The sequence below is a fragment of the Manduca sexta genome, chromosome 26, assembly GCF_014839805.1.
Source record: "Manduca sexta isolate Smith_Timp_Sample1 chromosome 26, JHU_Msex_v1.0, whole genome shotgun sequence".
Taxonomy (NCBI): domain Eukaryota; kingdom Metazoa; phylum Arthropoda; class Insecta; order Lepidoptera; family Sphingidae; genus Manduca; species Manduca sexta.
Window position 1 is genome coordinate 15,206,308 of NC_051140.1, and position 22,948 is coordinate 15,229,255.

The following is a 22,948-nucleotide window of genomic DNA, read 5'->3' on the forward strand; positions in this document are numbered from 1 at the left end:
ATCTGACGAAACATTCGTATATCTACCTGAAAATTAGGGCGAAACTGTTAACAGCTTAAGTAAATTGTCAATGTACTCGGCCCTAATCAAAGTAATTTGAATTCATATATCTTTCATGAAAAGGGCGAGGGTTAGCTAATAATTGTTTTCGGTAATTAAACGTTTCGGCACGGTTACCTATCCGGATCGTTTACGCTCGTTGTCATGTTAATAGGATTAATGCACCGCAATCTAAGCTCTGTATAGCAAGTGATGCACTCGTGCCAGCTATCTGCCCGACGTATTCACAATATATTTTACTGTTTTCAATCGAGGGTCGGCGTCGTTAGCGTCAAACACAATCGTGCCTATACGCTGTGTCGTAAATCCAAGTATCAATTGCACAAAAACCGTCAATAAAAATAATTTATTGAAATATTGTGCACGTATAACTATTTTCGCCGTCGAAATACGGAAAACGTATTTTAATTTTGTATTTTATAGTGAATGGAGACAGTGGTAGTGGGAAACTTCCTGCTGCAGGGTGAAATTAACGGCCTATTCTCTCGTTCGTTTCACGGACCTCGTTTGTGTAAAATTGCCAGCGGCTAAATGGACGTCTCAACATTTTTTTTTTTAAATTAACAACTCCCCATTATCTTCGTCTCTGAGTCATTACGAGGCAATCATTTCTAGGAAATTTTATTTTCAACCAACCAAAAAGACTTTAATACCATCTTCACGGCATAATTAATGCTTTGTATTAATCACTTACTTTTATATTACCTTTCCATAAATTACTTTAAGAATCCAACAAAATTGTAAATCCACCCTACGAACTCACCTCCCTGGGAATTACTTAATTAAGAAAAGTTTTCATTTTTCCGAACGTGTTGAATAAAGAAAGCAGTTTTCTTTCTGTCCAAGTAATAAGTTAGTATATCGTAGGGGCGGAAATAAAGCACGTCTCAACAGTGAACAGTTTAAATTAACCTTTGGAAGTAGCCTTGTAGATTCGTGGCCCGGTTACGAGCGGGTCATCTGGTAGTTAATATTCAAAGGGTCGCACAATCAGGGATTCCGCGCGCGTCTCTGTTTCACCGATGCCGCTCACCGTCGAACTCCGCCGGGGAGCCAGGAGCGAGCACCGTGAACCTCTTTACAACTGTATAGTCTACGTACAAAATTAGATAAATTCTAATTACATAAGTAGGATAAAATTGAATTAACGTATTTGTACCAAACAAGAGCTCGTAACTTCATTTAGTTTAACTGCTATTTTTTTACACGAACTTCGTTAACGCAGCCTGGAATAATTAGAATGTAAAAGTTAGTAGTGGTTGTAAATTAAATTGCTTTATATTTTACAGATTCGTTCTACTTAATTATGGGAAAACTTACGTACACCTCTTTTAGTTACTTTAATACATGTCGACATAGCGAAAAAGAATCGGAGACTTTATAATAATTAAGTTCAAGCACAAATATAATCATGATATGCGGTTTTTTATACCATAGTCGCCATACTTGGTATGTACTGAACATTGCTCGGGCTTTGATGGGTAATCTCAGTAAGCAAATTTGAGATTAAATTGGATTATCACAGAAATTATTTACGCTTATTTTTTAAAATCAGTAATCTCTATGGATGTTTAACTCTCTTCAAAGAACATTAATTTATAATATATGAAAATATGTCTTCTTTTAAAAGAAAAATAGTGTATATAGGTTTGGCACTTACTAGTTATAGAATGCTGGTTAGAGTGCATTTTCGGATAAGTGCAGAGAGCTCTAGCACTGTCATTAGGTTCAGCTGAAATCGGAATAGGAAGATAATGTTCAGCGACAGTAGGTACGGGAAACAGACTAAATTAACTGGAATTTCCACAGCACTTCGCAATATGAACTGTGGCTAAAATACACAAAGGGAAAAACTTATTACTCCATTTAAATGTAAAAGTAACTTTGCCGTTACGGTTTCACTTCATTAAGCCTTCTTAATTTAGACTAATCACAAAGGCTCTTACTACTTTATTTGGCAGATCAGCGTTTAATTGTTGTCCAAATCTGATTTCGCATTCATTAGTTAACTTTTTGATCAAATTTCATTCCGAAAATTTTGAGGATCGTTCGTCCAATTTCACGGTTGAATAGATTTGTTTCGGGTCTGCAAAGAAGTATTTCAATGTAAGCCTACATTCAAATAACGGGAGGGGCGGATTTATGGCAGAGACCGACCGAAGTGAAGTATTCACGAATCGACGAACACAAAGATATGCGAAGATAAATCGTGATATTAGTAATTGATAAACTGTATTTTTTTTTTGTAAATGTCAGTATTGGTGTCTCAACCACACAGTACTTTACATACTGTACTTTCCAGCCTATATGTATTCAATTTTTATTTCATATATGAGAAAAAATCTTTTTAACATAATAAACAACCGGGCTACCCTTTATTCCCAAAGGGATGGGCGGAAATCAGCAAAGGTTTAGTGACATTAGCTCATTAAGCAACTGCACAAATTTAATCTTGTAAACAAATATAGGTGTACATAAATTGTTTATATTTCCAGACTTTAATGGCAGTATTTTGTTTGCAGACTTTACCGATGAACGAGCCGGAGGTGGACGGTGAGCGGTGTCGCATGCAGATGCCGTGAGCTCTAGCAGCAGGAGCGCACGACGTCGCCGTGATGAGCACAACCCGTCATAATGCGTCGGCGGCCACTTTAAACCGGGAACGGACGCGTTTGTCGGCTCGAGATGGCCGTCATTCGCGGCGCACGTGCACCTACACATCCCGCGTACGCGCAGACTCGTTCACCACTGCGACACTATGAAATGTGGAAGCACGGCAAGTGGCGACAGAAAACGGCACCACCAAGGACATACGCAGACGTTAGGGTACCGAGATAGAGACATTGTATAGTGATTTCAGTTAGAGGCCTAAGTGTTACTGCTGTGTGTAAATATAGTGGTGTGTAGATGTTAAGGATGATGGGTGAAGGTCGTGGTGCGCGCGCGCCTCTGCTCGAGGCGGGCGGCGGTGGAGCCGGTGGAGGGTTTACGCACGCTCGCGTCACGCCCGTGTCTCGGTGCTGCTTCTGGCTGGCCAGTCATGTCAACGTCAAAAAGTGCGTCGCTGCGGTCATGCTGCTGTCCATCTTCACCATATTTATCTATTCATATTATGTTACGGCACCTATTTCAAGGTTAGTAATGGTCCTAACTGTTCTATTTACCTTTAAGAACTTTATATTAAAAGCCTGTGCATTTCTTCATTGAATATGGTATGTCTACAAATAACAATATTAATTAAAATTAATGATAAACAATACGTCGATTGACATTTGAATAAATTTTGCCGGCCAGTCTTATTAGAGCTACACCGGCTAATTTCTGATTGCGACTAGCCACAACAAGTTGCTAACGAATAATTTATCTTGGTAGTCGCTTTCTAAATATCGTCTATAAAATAAATCCGGTACTTTATATGTGCACTACCAGAAATTATTACGGGAAAGCGATATCTTTTAATGGTCTTTTTAAAATTTATATACTCGTATTTGAATGCTGTTCACTTGCTGTTCAGTCCAAATCATATTAATATCCTTTGTTACTTGACGAATAATGACATCAAAACAATAGTAGTCTTTATCCGTGTCCAACATTATTGTAGCGCAAAGGCACAATACGCAAAGAACAAAAATAATTACTATGCAAAATTAATTAATTAAACTTACTTGTGTAACGTTTCGGAAAGAGCCGTGTAAAACAATTTCAATACAGCCAGTTTACGACTGTGGTTAAAGATTGATTTTTTTCTCGCGTCATTAACCACTTGTTCGGTACAAAAACTGCGCTATGCAATTTCGCGCAGCGTTCAACATTATTCCGGTGCTCTCCTCTGCTACTGGCCGAAACACGTAATTTTAATTAATTACTCTAGCTGGTAAATATGCGTCATTCGCGTTAAATCCAATTTACTTGCTATCGGAAGCAAACACGGAGCTGATACGAATTAATAATACGAAATTATCGTATTCGGACAGCTCGCATCGTCATATCATACAGTAATTTATTGGGATTAGCCCGTGGACATTGCGGTTAATTGTCATATTCAAATATTTTTATCGCTTTCCACTATATCACTCTTGTTATTAATGTTTCACATCGTTCGTGTTCAATGTGTTTATTGTGCATTAGTTTCGATGACATTTTCCAAGTATAAATTCTGGATTATTGTTGCAATGTAATCAGGGTTTATAAATTTTATATCACGTTATATACCACAGTATATAACGTGATATAAAATTTATAAACCGTAGCCCACAGGCTATGGTGTTATGTTTATAAATAGTTATAAAGGGTCTTATATTGGGGCCCAGTCTTTGATCAACGATATGTCTGGCAAAATTTAAATTCATTTCTACTATTTAGTCTTTCAGCTTAGCCAACCTTAATTAAAGTTTGTATGTGTAATATCTGTTCAATTCAAATTTGTAAAAAAAAATACAAATCGATGCGTTACTTTCACAGTTTTATATAAATTTTAAGATACATTTTAATAATAAAATATAAAAATTATTAAATATAAAGTATCAAAACTGTGTTTGATGTTCTATATGCATATTAAGCCGCTTGATTAGTTGAGTAAACGTTGGTTTAAATTTTTCATACCCATTATTTTAATTAAATATTGAAACCTTGTCGAAAATAATCAAAAATAAAAAAACTATTTAATTCTTTTTACAATATTGAGGTTTTTTGTACTGGCTGCAAAAGTTTTACACACTTCGTCCCGATATAATGCTAAATACTCATTTAAACTCATTCTACCTTCATCACCTTTTTAAATTTACATAAATGAAAAACACGTTTCAAGGCCCTTTTTACTGTTTAATAACGGCGTGTACACCGTGTTATGTAAAAACGTTAAATGTTATTTTCTGTATCTCCTGTCCAGTGCTTTTATTCCAATACCAAAGGATTCGTTTATGCATAGAATTGGCAGCTAATATCTATAGGAAATTGCTACGCGGAAGTATTAAAAGCGTTTAACTTTTTGTCGAGCGTCCTTGTCGCCTTTTGTTTGACAGCGTTTCGCAGCTAAATTAGGGTGGGGCGGCGAATATTTCAAAGTAATTTATAACGTGATTTTATGTAATTAGTGGAGATGTCGTGTTGCTCAGACTATAATATTTTATTTTATCAGCTTAAAATTACACCGCGCGGAGATGAGCCGCGATGGCGGCAAGTTTCGTCGACTCGGTAGAATTTATAGCAAAACTTGTGTCCTGGCTAATTAATGGAAGCTACTCAGCTAACGCCCAACCGGCTCGCTGAGTTAAAGCGTATTGTTTTACGGCCACTTATTTCATTATAATCGCGTCATTATTTTTACACCTGTCACTAAAGCCATTAAGGGATATTAAGCGAAGATTTCCAGCGGAAAACTAATCCTTGGCATCTTGCATTACACTTTTATATAGATTTATTCAGTGTTTTACTTCAAATGAGCAATTCGATAAGATTTACAAATAAATAAACTAACAATCAAAGGCATGCCAGGAATGGTGAATTCTGATTAATCTTTCAAATCGAAACGTAACTCGCGCAACAGCATTCCGAGCCGGCATTCCTCTGTTGAATGCAAGATAAAACATCCGCGCTGGTTATAGGGACGTTGTTTAATGACTATTAAATTAAGCCTGTTTCGTTGGATGTGTCTTTTCAGCGTGTCTTTAAAGTTTCTCTCCCGGGTGAATCGGGCGTGGTTTTCATTAAGGCAAAGGGGACGCAACCGCCAGCCTCGACTCATAGGACTTTTGCCGCCTACGGATAAAATATTTCCGCAAATTCTTGCCTTTATTTATTTTACGCTATTGAGATAAACCCTAATGGCGCTTTGATGTGGCTACAAGTTCAAAGTTGGAATGCGGCTTTAACTTTGGCAGGCCGTGATTGATTTTAGAAGAAATTTTTCATTGCCTAGTTGTTACGCGTTTCGTGTTATTGGTTGATAATTTTAATTGCTTGTATTTCTTGACCTCCAGTGAAATAATATTGCGAAGTTATTATGAAAAGAGTTTCTTAGCTATGACCATTTGTACTGACTTTGGTTGTTGTACTTAATACATTGCAAACTTTCAGATTATAAAAAAAACACCAAAATTCTTGCACACAAAATATCCTCATCGTTATTATTTTTTCTTCTGTTTGCCATAATAACTTGGATCATAATAATTATTTTTTATTTATTGGAAAAACGCAACAAAAATACTGGAGAAATAATATTTAATTTTTTACTTTATTTATTCACCAATCCTTTCTCGACTTCCTGGAAAACTATGATACGTAATAAAACGAAACTATTTTTTAATTAAAAAACGGAAACAAAAAATCTAATCAGCGTTCAAAAACATTGTATCTCTCCTTTTTTTTTATTAACTAATAAAAGATATTGGCTTCCGGTATTCGGGCCTGTGAAAGGGATTATATTTCAAACACTCGTAACGTTTTCAATGAAACTTGAGTTTCCTGGTTTTTCTTTCTTGTTTTTGCTTGTACTAACAAAGAATTCATAACACTTGGTAATCCCCTAAAATTTTATAAATTCTATATAAAAACCTACTTTGCAAAATACGGTATTAAATACCTACCTGCCTTTTTATCAAAAAGAATCTTAAAACCAATATTTTTTCATCATAAATATAAAAATTCTTAAGTGTAGGATGTTATTATCATAATCCCTGTCTAGACATGGCAGATGGAAATAAATAAATATTTTTTTGTGTAAATAATAATTATTGATTTCATTCGAGTAGGCACAAAAGGTTATGTAGCTATCGGAAAGGTAAACAAACTCATGTGTTTTTAAGTTTTATTTGGAAATTCTCTGAATTTCGGGTTATGTACAATTAAGAATGAAAACAATTCAATTACATATTGATTAAAGCTGTTTTTATTGTGACCTAAATAAAATCTTTGACATATGGTCAAGGTGTTTTTTTTAATTTTAGAAAAAAAATAAATAAAAGTGAACCTAGCTTATAAATTATTACATATTGTTTGTACAGTTTGGTGTGGCGCGACCGAGTGCCGCGACCGCTGTCGCAGTGCTCGCTGCTCGCGTCGCAGCAGCAGGCGGCGCGCGATCACCGCTCAGACGCGCGCCTGCGCATCGACGCCAAAGTGCTCGTCATAGTCGAATCGGCGTACTCGCGCCTCGGCCGTGACATTGCCGAACTGCTTGTCGCCAACCGTATACGGTAAGCATTCAAATATTATCTTAAATGATATATAACTTATAGCCTTTCTCGATAAGTGGGCTATCCAACACTAAAATAATTTTTCAATTCAAACCAGTAGTTCCTGGGATTAGCGTGTCCAAACAAACAAACTGATTTGTTTAGGATATTTGCTGTCAACGGTCGTTTCTGCTGTCATATTGTGATAGAGCAAAAATTTGTATACACGTATCTGTATCACGTTAAATATTGTCTTCTGGGATGACAATGAAATAGTTACAATTACATTATTCATATTGAAGGATGTGAGATACCATAATTACTTTGAGTTTGCGGTAACCTACAAAGTGGTGCATATAAAATAAATTTACGATCTAAAGATCCTATTAATATACAATACTTACCTCCGATCCATTCTATTGATTTAATCACATTCTAATAATCAACATTTTGTAATATTATACAGTAAAAAAACACTTTATAACCAAAACGAGAGTCTGGTAAAATATGTGATCATAAAAACATAGTAAACATTTGTATAGAGCGTGATTGGTTTATGGCTATTACGAGCTGTTTGTATAGAGTACACTGTTTGTTTTTCCTTGTCGGGCACGCGAGAAGATCGACAGAAAACGTTGACAGCTAATATGCGGACGGGGTAAAAGTACCGCGCCTCGGGTGTGGAGCGGAACCTGTCGGGGAAAATGCTGTCGAGTGAAAAAGGCTCCTTTTCTTTAGTGAGATTTTATAGAATTTTGTCTGGTATGTGGGCGAAAATAGTTACGGCAAAGGATTTGAAACGTCACGTCAATACGAGAACATACCGATGATGCACGCGAGGCTTTAATTTTGACGGTCGTCGTGTGGTCTATGTGTATGGTGTAAATACCCTTAAATGTGAAAATATTGCGAATTTAGGGCGATGATAAAATAACGCACTGGGACGGTGAATGAATTAGGCTTGACTATGAGCACGGCTCCGTGTTTCGTCACCGGCGTGGAAATCATATCGCGGGCACCCGCGCCGCCAGTCGTTGTAGTGAGGACGGAACGGCGTACAAAATACAGCTTCACGCGCTACAAATACGCACTATGTGTTATAGCAGATGGCGGACACACAAAAATGTATACATACAGCATGCCAGCGCTGACCGGAATCTATAAAAACTTTACCTATATACATCTGACGCTGTTTAGGAAGCTATTCGCCTTCAAACAAATATACGTTAATATACGCAAAACACTAAGGAATTATCTTTGTATAAATTAACACCATTCAGATACTACGTTTAGATAACTCTAAATTAATTGTGTTATTTGGTATTTTAATTACATAGCTCTTGTCGGCTCATAATTAATTCTAAGAAATAGATAATGTTAATGTATAAACGGGCATGATTTAAATACAAACTATAGATTTAGCTGAGAAATACCGACATATTGATTAATTAGGTATAATGATTTGTGATGTTTATAACACACAGAACTTGGTGTTATTTTACTTGAGTTTGTTAATTGTTAAAGGTGTTTTACCGAGTTGCGAAAATATCTACTCTGGTAGTATTATTTTGAAATTGGAAACGTTTTAAAGGGGGTATTCTATACGAGCGTTAAGAGTAAATAAAAGGTTATTATTGCTGGATAGTGTTTTTGAAATAACTAAAATATTTATTCATCCTCTCTGAACATAATGTGCCGCCAATGATAATGAAATGGAGAACATCATGTTACTATTCGCGCGGGATAGGTGAACCTATTATACCTAATTAGTGTGGAATGTGGAATTTTACTATATCGTATACAAACAATGGACATGTCCTATATTATGTACTAAATCATAATTCGGTTGCCTAGCATATTTCAAAAATTTCCACGATGAACAATTGTAATCTAGATAGGTCCTTTGTTTACAATTATTATATGTTATATCTTGTCATAAATTAGTTACCAAAGTAACCAATTTGAGGTTAAATTTCAGTCTAAATTTTTCGCTTAAACGCGAGTAAATATTTTATCCGGCTTTTGTTTTATTAGGCCTGTGTGCGTATAGATATATCTATGTTGTTTTAGATGACGCCGCACCGTGCCGCCTAGTCGGGTCATGGCACGTTTTTTGCTCTTGCTCGCTGAAAAATCGGTTTCCTCTCGAGCCTGAGTGAACTGCGCCATGCTACGTTTGCTTATGAAACGTTTGACGGGTCACGAATTAATTTTTTTCTCCGATAAATTTTATGCGTTCTCTTTTACGTTATTTTAAATTTCCCTTCGTAGTTTCGTTTTAATGTATTGTATTTCATAATCTGTAGGTGATTATTTAGTAATTTATTTTAAAATGTAATAACTGACATCATTTTTTACAAGTTACAACTATGCCATTTAGTGTAGATATTGAATTTAATGTTATATATATAATTATCATGTGTATTAATTATTATTGTATTAAACTTGTTGGTATGATACCTACACACCAGTTTTTTTATTTGTTGCGGGATATCGATATTGAAAATCGAAAACAATTTTTTTAAATCGATTTATATTGTTTTAATTGTAATTATTGATGCCGCCGGGAGATATATTGTATTTATGTATTTTATCCGAGATAATGCGTGACATCTCGTGACCACATATTGAGCCATATATGTAATCATTGGGAATACCTAAAAACTATCCATGTTCGATAACATAATGAATTAAACTTTTTTAATATTGTGCATTAAAGACCTACTATTTCATCTTTATATTTATAACTATGACGATCGTCTGGGTTGCCTGTTCAACTCTCAATTAATACACTATCACTCGCTAAATATATAATTAAGACTATAACATTTATTTGTCATATTTTTGAAATAGTTATAAATATATATTTTATTAATATTTTATCAAAGTCTGCACACGAAACCGGAGATATAAATTAAAAAGAGAAGAAGAAATGTGAAAGATTTCCTTCAGCTATAGCACAGAGAGGTATTTATTGTAAACATAGCTATTGTAATTAATAAGGTTTACGAATATGATATAATAAGAAGATATCTTCCTATCCTAGGTTAATGAGCGGGTTTGGTTGAACATGTTCGACTGCTTTACAAATTTTATTTTTACTAGATACATTACCGAGGCCCATTGCCTACAACCATTTTACTCTGTTTAAATAATTCTTTTTATTATATTTTCCCTAGCCTCTATTGCTTTTCCTAAAGCCGGCAACATATTGCTGTTGCTTTTGGTATTTCAGGTGTTTCTGAACGGTTTAGATCGTCTATGAAGTGACTCATTTGCTCGATTTATGAATTATCTTTCGAAGTAAACTGTATCTTAATTAAATCATATATAACAGTCACAGATATAAGAATCTCTTTTAGTCTAAACTTTACATTCTTATTACATATTCATAACGCATTAGCAACACAACCATCTAATTGAAATTAATTATCAAAATTCATATAACGGTCCCGGCGGCAACATAAAATGGAGGCAAAGTTGACACAAAATGTTTGTTGCTTCACTCGTATAGAAGTGCCACTGTGGACGTAAATGTATTTATACACTTCATAATAAAAACACCTAAGTTGTTAGGGGTGTGGTGTAACATTTGATATTACATGTAGTCATGCGTCGAAGCGGTAGATTTAGTAGCAGCGAGCGCATTCGTAATACGCTGTATCAACAGACTTGTTTACGTTTCTCTAAGGCAAGGAGTTATTGAACATGCATGCATTAAGCTTCTTACGTCTAATATTCGATGACGTTATCCAAGATTTTCGAATATATTGTTCACGTTTCGTAGTAGGTATTTAATATTTCTCATAGACTGATATATACAAAAATGCGTACAAAAATGTTTGAGCTTAAGTTGTGTAAGAATGTCGATTACTAAGAAATACCAAAGGAATTTCTAATGTATAATTAATTAATTATTCTCAAAAGTTTCTCAAATATTTTGTTCCTCAATTAAGTCGTGTACCGTGTTACGAAAGTCTTTATGAAATCACGCTGGAACAACCGACAGTCGGGAACAAAAGAACCGAGCGAGCCGAGGACGCAAACTGAATTCTAAAAATTAACGAGTGTTTCGCTATACTAATTCTAACATTATAAATCCGCTGACCCAAATAGTCGAGTAAGCTATGTAACCTCGGCCCGGTAATGCATTGCGCTTAATTAGCGCATAATTTGGAAACACGTTAAGTTCTGTACGTGTACGTCGAGCCACTGTAAACTTCATTAAACGTATACGCGAGGTGACAGCTGAGTCGCAAATGTGGCAGCGGTTGAAAAGCTTCGAAGCGCGACTCATCCACAGTCGGTGAGTCGTTGCGGTGACAGTTAGTTAGTTAGTAGTGCCATTAGAGGCGAGGCCGCGGCATCCCGACGCTATCTCACCCCCCTGCCTACTACATGAATGCTCGTTTGTGCTGGAACGAGTTAATATCGAGTAATTAGTGCGTTTTGATAACGTTTTATTTAACGTTATGCCAAGATAAAGCGAGCTATACTGACGTAACACTAGTGTTAAACTTTATTGGTTGTATAAAATTTTCATGGTAGTCTTTTATTTGTTTTAAAAATAAAACCTTCGTCCAGTTTTCTTAACATATGTATTTAATTCATGGTTAATATAAGCCTGTATAGCGGAAGGGATAGGCAGGAAAAAACTATCTACTGCACCCACAATTTTTGCCTTATTTTCGTTCCATTATGCGATTAAGGATAAGGCTATTGTGCTAATGGCGTCAAATTCAAACCCCGGGTAACTAAAGTGTGGCATCGAGTTGTTGATTGTCCCAACTGTAAAATGGAACCCAGAAGCTGACACGTTATACAGCCATAATACCACCTCAAGACTGATGAAATGATTAGGTGTAATAAATGAATTTAATAAACCGTACCGTAATAAAATATGATTACTATAATTATTATAATATGGATGATATCTGATAGCCTTGTACAAGTTTTATTGTAGCAAATTATGTTTTCATTAAATCAACAAATTATTACAAATTTTGATATCGCATGTCGTTTATAATGGATGTCAGTCATAATTTACTTAACAAATTCACGACGTGACAACACTATACAGATTATTGTAGAATTGTTTACAGACTTATCACTATTGTTGTAATTGTTCACGTACGTTAGTTACAGCTCGATAAAGTTTTAAACAGCCTTTATGGACTGCAATGGAGAAGGCTGGGGTTTAAAGTAATTCGATTGTGCGCCAGATAACTCTGTTTGAGAGAATTTTTCACATTCTGTTTATGTACTTTGAAGTAATATATCTCTGGCTGACTATTACAAGGACTTATGGTGATTTTTAGTTATATCGGAATAAGTTTACTTAAAAATTTTCATGTTCGTTAAAATTTTGAAAAGACAAAGTCATGGTGGTCCCTTTATTTGTATTTCGGGATTATTGGAAAGATTTGCTAATAAAAAAACTGTGCAAAAAATATAACATAGAAATTGTAATAGTGAGTCAGCGATATGTCACTAAAAATAAAGGTATCTATTTAAACTGTACCTAAATATCGTTATTGTTGTTTAAGTAATCTTGAAAGATAATAATTAATGTAGTTATAATTAGTATTTACATTATTGTATGTACAAAAATGCAATTAAGAATCCAAACACCAACGCACGGTCGAATATTAAATGTAATCAGCAATGTTATACAACGCGGGCTCAACTACCTTGGAAGTTCATAAATTTACGTCTAGTTAATTGCAAACAGCTAAATCTCTCAACGTTGCTGTCGGCAGGTTTTTGGATTTTATAAATATTCGGTAAATATTTCCATTGTTTAGCAACACCCTGCGTAATTATACAGGAGTGTCAACGGGAACTGACGTTGTCCTTAGGGGAGACGGAGTCGCACGGCGCGCCACGCTCCCTTTTATTGAACTCGCTCGTGCCACCTTATCGCGAATTAGCCCTTGTCGCATTCAGTTCACGGACAAAATAGGCCGTTTCGCGCGCTCTAATTTAAACCGAGCGCCCTCTCATTTAATGACAGGACACTAATTAAGATAATTAGAAACATGTTAGCGCAAACGGAACGTTGACACAATGCTTGCCGAAATACAGTCATCGCGCTTTCAGAGCGATATCGATTCTAAATAAATCCGGCGAGTATAATTTGGTCAGCGCGCAGAGTTTTGAAGTTGTGGCTATCGGTTAATATGAGTGGAGGCACGTAAAATAGTTAACGAGTAGACGGTGCATTGGACAGCTTGCCTACCTGCGCTATATGCAGTACATGCTATTTGCAAGTCGCCATTAACTCCAGACTCGATCTGGAGTGCTCACGGCCTGCCAAATTGAAACGGGGACCTTAACTGGAGCAAAATGAAAGGTCGCCTCTCGATACTTTTGCGCTACTTACTACTCTTTTTTCACCTACCCGTCGGTGCATTTTTCTATTTCGAGTGGCTAGTATTGCACTTGGATACTTGTCAGATTTCACCAATACCGATGAAATTGGGTGCTTTTGATTGAAAATTGGAAAGTATTCTAAAAGACCGAGTTTGGACAATTCAATTTTCGATATTGCCAATCAACTGCGAACGCCAATTCTATGTTTGACGCGGGCGATCGTCAGCGGTTCCTGTTTAAACTATACAATTTTATGACAAGGGTCGACCCTTATTGGCTTGATTAGTATCTATCTGAAGCTATTAATTTGTATTTTGAATATTGTTGTTTCAATGGTTGAACACTGTAATGGCTTAAAAACTGATATTAAAATCTAAATGGACAGCGTTCAATTCAAATTCAAGGAAAAGGTTACCTTATTAACTATAAAAGGACGGTTTAATTGTCTATAAAACAACAATAACTGATGGAAGTTAATTGTGTAACCACTGTTCGAAACAACGTCGAAGTAATGATATAAGTATAGTTTATAGACGCTCTTTGAGTTGATTTTAATTATGGAAATTGCCTAAAACACTTGGCGAGTGTCTTATAAATTTAGTCTTTCTAATTAATTGCAAACGACGACATTTGGAATCTGAAATTTGGTTAGTGTAGCGGAGATATGAAAGTGCACACTGAGAAATGTGTCCAATATCGAAATGGCTTGCATCGCAAGTCCCGATACCGCGTCTATAATAGTTGCTAACTAAGTGTTCCACATGGCAGAGAGCGCAGGCAGCCTCTTTACCTTCACCGTATTGATCTCGTATAACCGGCACGCTCATCTACGGCAAAACTGAATGCCTTTGTAATTATTTCACTTCTACATACTTAGTACGTTTAGTTGTACCTTTTAAAGTGCTTCCTGGAACACAATGGAGTGCAAATAAAGTGCATTCCTATCTGAACGGTCGCAGATCTTTTGATGTGCTTTATTTGTTCCTATTTCGTTATTGATCTTTCGTCTAAGTATATTTGAAATGCCTTTGTTATGAATATGTTACTGGTTTATTCCTATACATTTCCTTTAGCAAAGTATAAAGTTACATTTATGTATTATAACATTTTATTATATTTCATATTGCTTCTTCTATATTTATAAGTCCATCATCATCATTTTGAAACAGGTACAAATTGGAGGTGGCTGGCAAAAGTCTGCCAGTGTTGACCACCCTGGACAAAGGTCGGTACGGGGTCATCGTGTTCGAGTCGCTGTCCAAGTACGCCAACATGGACAAGTGGAATCGCGAGCTGCTCGACAAATACTGTCGCGAGTACTCGGTCGGGGTGGTGGGGTTCGCCACGCCCAGCGAGGAGACCCTAGTCGGAGCTCAACTCAAAGGATCTCCACTCTTCATGCATACTAATTTAAGACTGAAGGTAAGTTTTATAGTAAAGTGTAAAGCAAGTACGTTTCTGTGTTACGTGCGATTTTAAGATTTTACGAGTGAATCATGTATTGGTATCGACAATCGATATTGAACTATTACGTTTAACTTGTGGGGGTTTTCGTATTGAACAAATAAAACAGGCACGGTTACTCGGTATTAGAATTAGAATCACGGGATGGAATGTACTATGTAAGCTCGGCGTAATTTAGTGTACCTTTTGCACCCACCCTACTTATATATCTAGAGAAAGGCGTTTTTATATCCCTACTATTTATATTTATTCAGCTGATTAATGATATCGTTTTATCAACAGGACGCAACACTTAATTCAGCGTCGCCGGTGCTGCGACTGTCTCGTGCCGGCGAGACCGCGTGGGGGCCGCTGCCCGGCGACCACTGGGCGGTGTTCAGAGCCAACAGTTCCACCTATGAGCCGGTCGCCTGGGCTCTAAGGCAGAACGAGTATGGATCTGACGGTAAGAACGTTCATCGTATTTAGTGGTATTTGCTGTGTGTCACAAATTATCAACTATTTTGGGACGTGGATCACTTTTCGCAATCACCGAATACGCCTGCTTAAGGATTAAATGCACAATAGCATTCTACTCTGGTTAGTAAATCTTTGGTTAAAAAAAATTAATAATTATTATTAATAATCGTCCCAACGAAAATTCAATATCATCGTAAGCGAAATCCGTTGAATCCAGACACTAGTTACGTGTTACATTCTTTAACCACCAAGATTGTAGAGAGCTGCTAACTAAGCCCAGAAGCCGTCTCTCTTCTCATAAGTACTGTAATATCTTGGACCCGGCCGGAACCGTCGGCAGGAACGAACGGGGCTTACAACAGATTAGACGAAATGAAGACGAAGGGCACCGACTTGAGTGGTTAAACACGCTGTTATAAATAAATGTCTGTCTATAATTTAGGCCGTGGCACGGTAATTGTGCGAGTTAGTAACGCGCTCTACGTAGTTTATTAGCTCTCAGGGAGTAAATAATGAGTTTATATATAAATGGAGATAATCTGAATTATATTTAGAAGTAGTGTTAAGTTGAATATATATTATATTTTATTCATCTGTTTGCATTCTACCCTCGTTGTCAGATGACCTTTGGCATAATACTTGGATCACCTCTCAGGAAGGGGAGCATCGGTTAATTAATGGTCAAAGTTATGATTCTTGGAACTTTGCGGCCATTAACGAGCGTAAACTAGTAAACAAAAAATCCGGTCAAGTGCGATGCGGTTTCGCGCGTCGATGGAAGGGTTCCGTAGTCAACTCTTATTCTATATGAATTGATATTTGTCCAAATAATATGTTATTATTCATATATTCTACACGATACCTATTAGATAAAAAAATATTCAGACTTTCCTTTACAGACTGATATACAAAAGGCGTAGGCTTAGTAATATGATTATATTTACTCTATAATGTAATGTAAGGTAGGTATACCAATGAGTATGCTATCCTAAAAATAAAAATTCCTAAGTATTTACAAAAAACATTTGTGAATGAATATTTGCGTTAGGATTAAACGTTGGTTTGCATAAAACAACACAATCGTGAGACTATTCTGAATCTATTTGGATTCAACGCGCGATATGTGACGCACTTGTAAAATTAGCGTTCAATAATCGCACATTAGCAATTGCGTGCCTTTCGTATGACTACACTTTAAGCGAAACCATTTCATTCTTTTTCATGCTCACGATTAGATTTTACTCATCGTGAACTCACCCTAAGTAAACACATTTGTCGGTCTGGTTTCGTGTTTGTTAAACATTGATGCAATATCGATAAATTGGAAAATGTATCGATACTATTATTAGCGTCCATCGACAGTATACGTGCATTTCATTGGTCGGTACAGTAATAACGATTGTTCGTTGACAATTCCATCGATTAATCCAATGGATGCTTAAATATTGATGCACAGTCAGTTCTGTCTGATGGTTATACGATGGAATAGGTTCAATGATATTGGCATAATATGCTGCGAAAATATCGATCACATAAATTATTTGTTGCATAACGATATTGAATGTGATATGTTTTCATTAAATAACTCTTATTGTTAAAGGCAAGTAAATACACGCTTAGGCTTGATATGTATATCAAAAATCACATTGTACGACAAATCAGTATAAGCCTTTTCTTGCTTTATTTAATGAAAATACACACTCATGTCTTTTATTACTTATTATTACCAAGGCATGAGTGAAGTGAAGGCGCCCACTTTTTACGGTGTGTATCGCGCCCATTATATTGTACGGGGGCGAGCCTTTTGCCATATCGATAATAAAAAAAAAACAGTGTCACACTTTGCTCGACCCGGGGAATGATCCCGAGACCACAGCACTATTAACGTACTGTAATATAACTACGCCACTGAAGCAGTCTGAGTATTTTTCCTGCATCAGGTAAAATTTACTTTGCTTAATTTGTCACGTACGGCACATGTTTAGCATATATTGTACTTATTTCAATAAGCATTCCAAGACATATTAAATCTACTGCCATTTAAATCTCGAAATGTTATGTCTCGAGTGATCCATTATATTGTCGGTGGGTGTTTTAAAATGGCAACCGTCGTTAGCCACACAAAAACTCCGAGAAAGGCCTAAATTTTCGGCACAAGTCTTGTTACTATACCAGGCTAACATGATGTGGACAGAGTTCATGTACAATCTTTTGATGTAAAAGCAACCCTTTTGCCTCGAAGCGCTTACCTACACTTAGATATCTCTTTGATATCATGAGGCATTTCAGATGATACAGTGAGAACACAGTTATAGACCGGCGGGTTTTTCGTCGAACGTTGTAACAATTTATTGCTCAGTATTTTATATATAAATGAATATAAGGTACGACTGAGAGAAGACGCAATTGTAAGTCTTATATCTAATTACATAAGAGATTGTCCTTATGTGGTATTGATAACGAATAATGACATTCAATTCCACGACACATACTAAAATTAAATATTTTCAAATAACGCCAATGTTTGCTGTGAGAATCGAATTCACAGTTGTTCTTTTGTATCTCTACGTCTACTATAAGCAACCAGCTGTTTATATTTTCAATGCACGAATAATACATGTTTGCTATGAGGTTTGAAATAATGATTTAAGGTATAAGAAATATATCAGTCCTATATTATATACTGCCCCAACTCTCAACACCCATCACAGGGTACGGAGACCCTTATTACTTCTCAGTAATACTTACTCGTCGAGCAGCGTCGTGGACAAAGCCTTATACTTTCTTTCGAGTCTTTGTCCACAACGTTACCTTAGCATGTTAATAGACTTCACATGATTGTGTGTGTCTTCATATGAAGTATTGTCAAGTTTAAAGGACTTTTCGCTGTATGCTCCTTTAAATTTATAAATTGTTTGACACGTGCCTAGAACATGTATTTAGACCTGCGTCTCAACAGACAGTACCACTCCCCAACGGACTATTGTCACTTTAGCTTAATAATGTCAAAATGATTTCTCTAGGGAGTATTCTCCGCCATCATCATAATATAATGAATAATTTAATAATATTATAAATTTTACTCTTAATACATTAATACATAAATAAAAACAACATAATTAATTGAAATTAGTGTATATATTTCTGAAATCTGCGTTAAATCAACCATCATTATTTACACTTCCATTCACCAATATATTTAACTCGTTCACACGTCCAATCTGACATCTGAATTCATAATGATTTATGACTAAAAACGTTATATAATACATTTTCAACTCTCCTTCCGTAACTATTTGATTCAAATAATTTAATAAAAGTAGTAACAGCATTAGAGATTACGCACGCGTTACGGATCACCTCTAATGGTGGTTCGGTATAACGTTGATTAATATTAATCATGCGCCGTCATAGTAGCCTAATTAATGGAAGGAATTCCATAACACTCACATTGATTCCGGCCAATCTATTCTGGAATTTATCAGGGTAATATTTTCTACCGCGCGTTCCCTGTAATACTTATTTACGGAGATATTCACACGGCGCGCACACTGTTTTTATTAATCATTCAACACGCATAAGCAATGTGCTGAATGATTAAATAAATACACACGCCGTATTGGACGTTAGTTATGTGTTGCAGCTAATATCAACTCTATTATATATGTGTGTATATGTGTACGTTTGAATATTGAAGTTTATATTTCCGTGACATGATTACGTGTATTGAATTTTCTGTTGTGTACATATGTATTATATGTTCCCTTATTAAATGGCAAGTAATAATGTTGTTTTTCTTATAATGTATAAGGAAAACCGATGTTGTGATATTTTATTTGTAAAGCAACGTTATTCAACTTTCCATTTTGTTTGCGTGTCCCGTTCGGTAATGTGTTCAGTAATTAATTGGGTAAACAGACTTATTTGTACGCTCGCTGAAAGTAAATCATTTTTTCGTGATCACATTTATTAGTGATATTTCTGATTAATTATGTATATCATTAAGATGCTACGTAAAAACTGCGTGAAATACGCTCTTTTTTAAGAGAATAGTCCCGAATTTTAGATAGTCACAGAAATTACTTGTGGAAACATCTGTAGTTTTGTGTTTACTTTATCTCTATATAGCCAGGTCGCGAGAAACTCCGCAACACTTTAAATTATTTATTATCAGCACGGATATGAGAAATTTAACCTATATTCGATACCAGCATTTGCTCGCGGCTCCGCCCACATGAAGCATTTTTGTCTGGGATAAAAGTCCCGCTTTATATTTTCCCGGGATAACAAGTAGCTATATCACTCAAGAGTAATGTAGCTTCCTATTAATGAAAAAAAAAACAAAATTGATTTAATAGTTCCTGAGATTAGCGCGTTCAAAAAAATAAACTTTTCAACTTCATATATTAGTACAAATTTAGGTGCGAAGATTTTTGGGTTTAACTAAAAAACCGTATTTTCGATCTAGCACCCAATAATATTCCAGGCTACTAGACAATTTAATGACCTACGTCGACATAGGACGACGGACAAAATGGATTTTCGATCTTTTTGATGGCCTGTGTTAGCTCACAAAACGAACAGGTACAATACCATCCAGCTGTACAGATAAAATTTATTAACCCGTACGACCGTAACGCATAACGCCTACGAACTATAATAAACATACACAATAACAGTATCAACGTTACATACAAAGTAAAAATAACTTTTCTTACTAGTAGGCACGGTCGGCAACAACAAATAAAAAAAATCTGTGATTTAAACTTCCACTGAACTGTATATGAGCTGGTGATGCATAGGTTGAGTAATCGCGCATAATGACCATATTTACAAAGGAGCGGATGCGACACATGCGATTATGTACATAAAGAATGCGTAATACACATTTAATCAATGCAATCACTGCGCTCTACCTGATGATGAATCAGTACAAAACAAAAGGTTATAGTATTTAATTAATCCTCTCATTAGATTCCCGCCTTCCGACGGCAGACGGAGTAGACCGACCGGGTCTTACCTAGTGAAAACCTCATAGTCACTATACGCATTTCGAAGGATACCAAAACATCCAAATGGTTATGTTTCAACCTTTACAGTACGTACGTAAATTATAAAGAAAAATTTCGCAGAAGTAATATAAATTCGCAATCGGATTCCTAGACGCGACTGTATTATGCCATCTATCCACAGCAGATGTATTCAGCCCTCATCTGACCATTTTGTGAGAGACATAAGTTCTGATACACCGCACAGGTCGCGATAGCACACAGATTACGTCATAATAGCGTTGTTTACAGAGGAACGCATGCCACTGGCAACGGTGGTACAAGACCACGGGCGTTTGGACGGCGTCCAACGCGTGCTGTTTGGCGGCGGGCTGCAGTTCTGGTTGCACCGGTTGCTTTTCCTGGACGCGCTCAGCTACCTCAGTCATGGTCAACTCAGCTTAAGTCTCGATAGGTGGATACTTGTCGATATTGATGATATATTCGTCGGTGAGAGAGGTAAGTGAAAAAATAAGTATTTAATATTTTATTTAATGAAGTAATTATCAGAAACACTTATTATTTAGTTTTATAAAATACTGTTTAAAAAGCACATGCACAGCACATGCATACGATTCAGTTATCGACGATTGAAATTTCAAATTTCTTAGGGGTCGTTTTGTCGCAAGTACTTTCTATATACCACTGAATTGGAAATTTTATTGTGTTACTATGTGTATATTAAAATTTTGATATCTCTAAAAATGAAAGAGCTACAGCCTAAAATTAGTTTTGTAGTAAATGACAAACATTTAAAACTTTGAATCTTATAGGTCAAGTTTTTCATTCAAACTTTATTTTACTTTACATTACATACATGAATTTTATACAGTTTTAAAATCGGCGTTTGTCCTTACAACATTTGAAATATCCACCGTCGATATAAGCTTGATAACTGTTAGACAGACTACGAGATCTACGTGATATGCGAATATTAAAACCCGCGCAAATCCAATTATATTATTGGTTTTTAACGATGAATGTTGTTCGACATCCAGAACTAAACGCAATCACAGCACTTGAAAATCAATTAACTCTGAATAATAGACGTAGATACAGCCTTTGTCACGGTAATTAGTATGCAGAGATCCGAGTGCTACCAATACCGGTGGCTCTCGTGCATTGAATGATAACAGGTTCCTCTAAGTAATGTTAAGTACTGTTTAATATTAACAAATTCCTGCGCAGTGAATTTATTCACAACCTTTCACGAAGGAGTTGCGCTGGATCGTAAATCTGTGCACCTCCCGATCTATAAAACACCGGGGGAAAATCTAAATAGAAATAAAAACAAATTCGGTTTACAGAATTGTTGGTTTACGGTTGTGGCGCGGAGATATTTTTAGTGCGGCTTGCATTGATAATGTTCGATATACTAAAGTGACTTTAATAGAATCTGTTTTGCTTTGTCATGAAAACGTCGGCTGTCAACTCGTCTGCCGTCGAAGGCAATAAAAAAACGCGAGTTAATGAAGGATTATACGAAGACTTTGAACCTTTATCGATAATATTGCAAGAGACACTTTTAATTATCTCATCCTCGTCCTGTTAATAAATAACTTCTACCAATTTTCATTATGTAGGTTAATGAAAATAATATTTATATTCAAGTAGAAATTAAATCTGTTGGATGCACGTCTTTCTTAAGGTACGCATCATTCATTTGTAATGTAAGAAACTTATAAATTACTTAAATAATATAATCCTGAAAGACAATAATATTTTTATAAGACAATTATGAAAACTCTAAACAAAAGCATAATAATATTTCCGAAGGGGTAGGCAGAGGCGCAACTGTCTGTGCTCAGTTCCCTGACCAAACCCAAACCTATGACCATATCAGGCACAAATTGAACACTTAAGGCTTATACCGAGCAGAAAATCCCAACATCACTTTGCCCAAACAAACTTAAGAAAACTATATCATTTACAATAGGTACCCGCCTTCACGAAGAGGACGTGGCGGCTTTGCTGGCGTCACAAGCGGCGCTGCAGCGGCTCGTCTCAGGGTTCAGGTTCAATCTCGGCTTCAGCGCGAAGTACTACCACCACGGCACGCAGCTTGAGAACAGAGGCGACGACTCGCTGTTGAAACATAAGGATCATTTTACATGGTAAGTGATATTTAAAAGCTCATGTACCTACCTAAAATAGACAACTCTTGAGAACATGCACATTCCAGTTCTGGTTTATGAAACTAACCAAATTTCTTGTGCTCACGGTTCAAGATAATCATATCGTAATGTGATCAGAACTATATTTGCCTCGTGTGTATTATTATGAATATTCTGTTTGTCAGACTATTGTTAAACAAAATAGATCTCCATCAATCATAAAAATCACACTGTAAATAAATGAGTTCATAATTATGTA

The 22,948-nt window shown here is 36.0% G+C and overlaps 1 protein-coding gene across 3 annotated transcripts in view; it reads left to right on the forward strand.

Annotated features, from left to right (window-relative positions):
* LOC115451008 (bifunctional heparan sulfate N-deacetylase/N-sulfotransferase) overlaps positions 1 to 22,948 on the forward strand; it is a 111,831-nt gene that overhangs the window by 56,488 nt on the left and 32,395 nt on the right. For 2 of the 3 annotated variants that reach the window (XM_037443710.1, XM_037443711.1), the window contains exons 2-7: positions 2,583 to 3,194; positions 7,062 to 7,253; positions 14,774 to 15,026; positions 15,351 to 15,513; positions 20,828 to 21,034; positions 22,512 to 22,689. In XM_037443710.1, coding sequence (XP_037299607.1) covers positions 2,968 to 3,194; positions 7,062 to 7,253; positions 14,774 to 15,026; positions 15,351 to 15,513; positions 20,828 to 21,034; positions 22,512 to 22,689 — 1,220 coding nt within the window. In that variant the 5' untranslated portion in view covers positions 2,583 to 2,967. Of the gene's footprint in view, positions 1 to 2,334; positions 2,470 to 2,582; positions 3,195 to 7,061; positions 7,254 to 14,773; positions 15,027 to 15,350; positions 15,514 to 20,827; positions 21,035 to 22,511; positions 22,690 to 22,948 lie in introns of those variants that run through there. The other variant, XM_037443712.1, reaches the window with a different exon arrangement.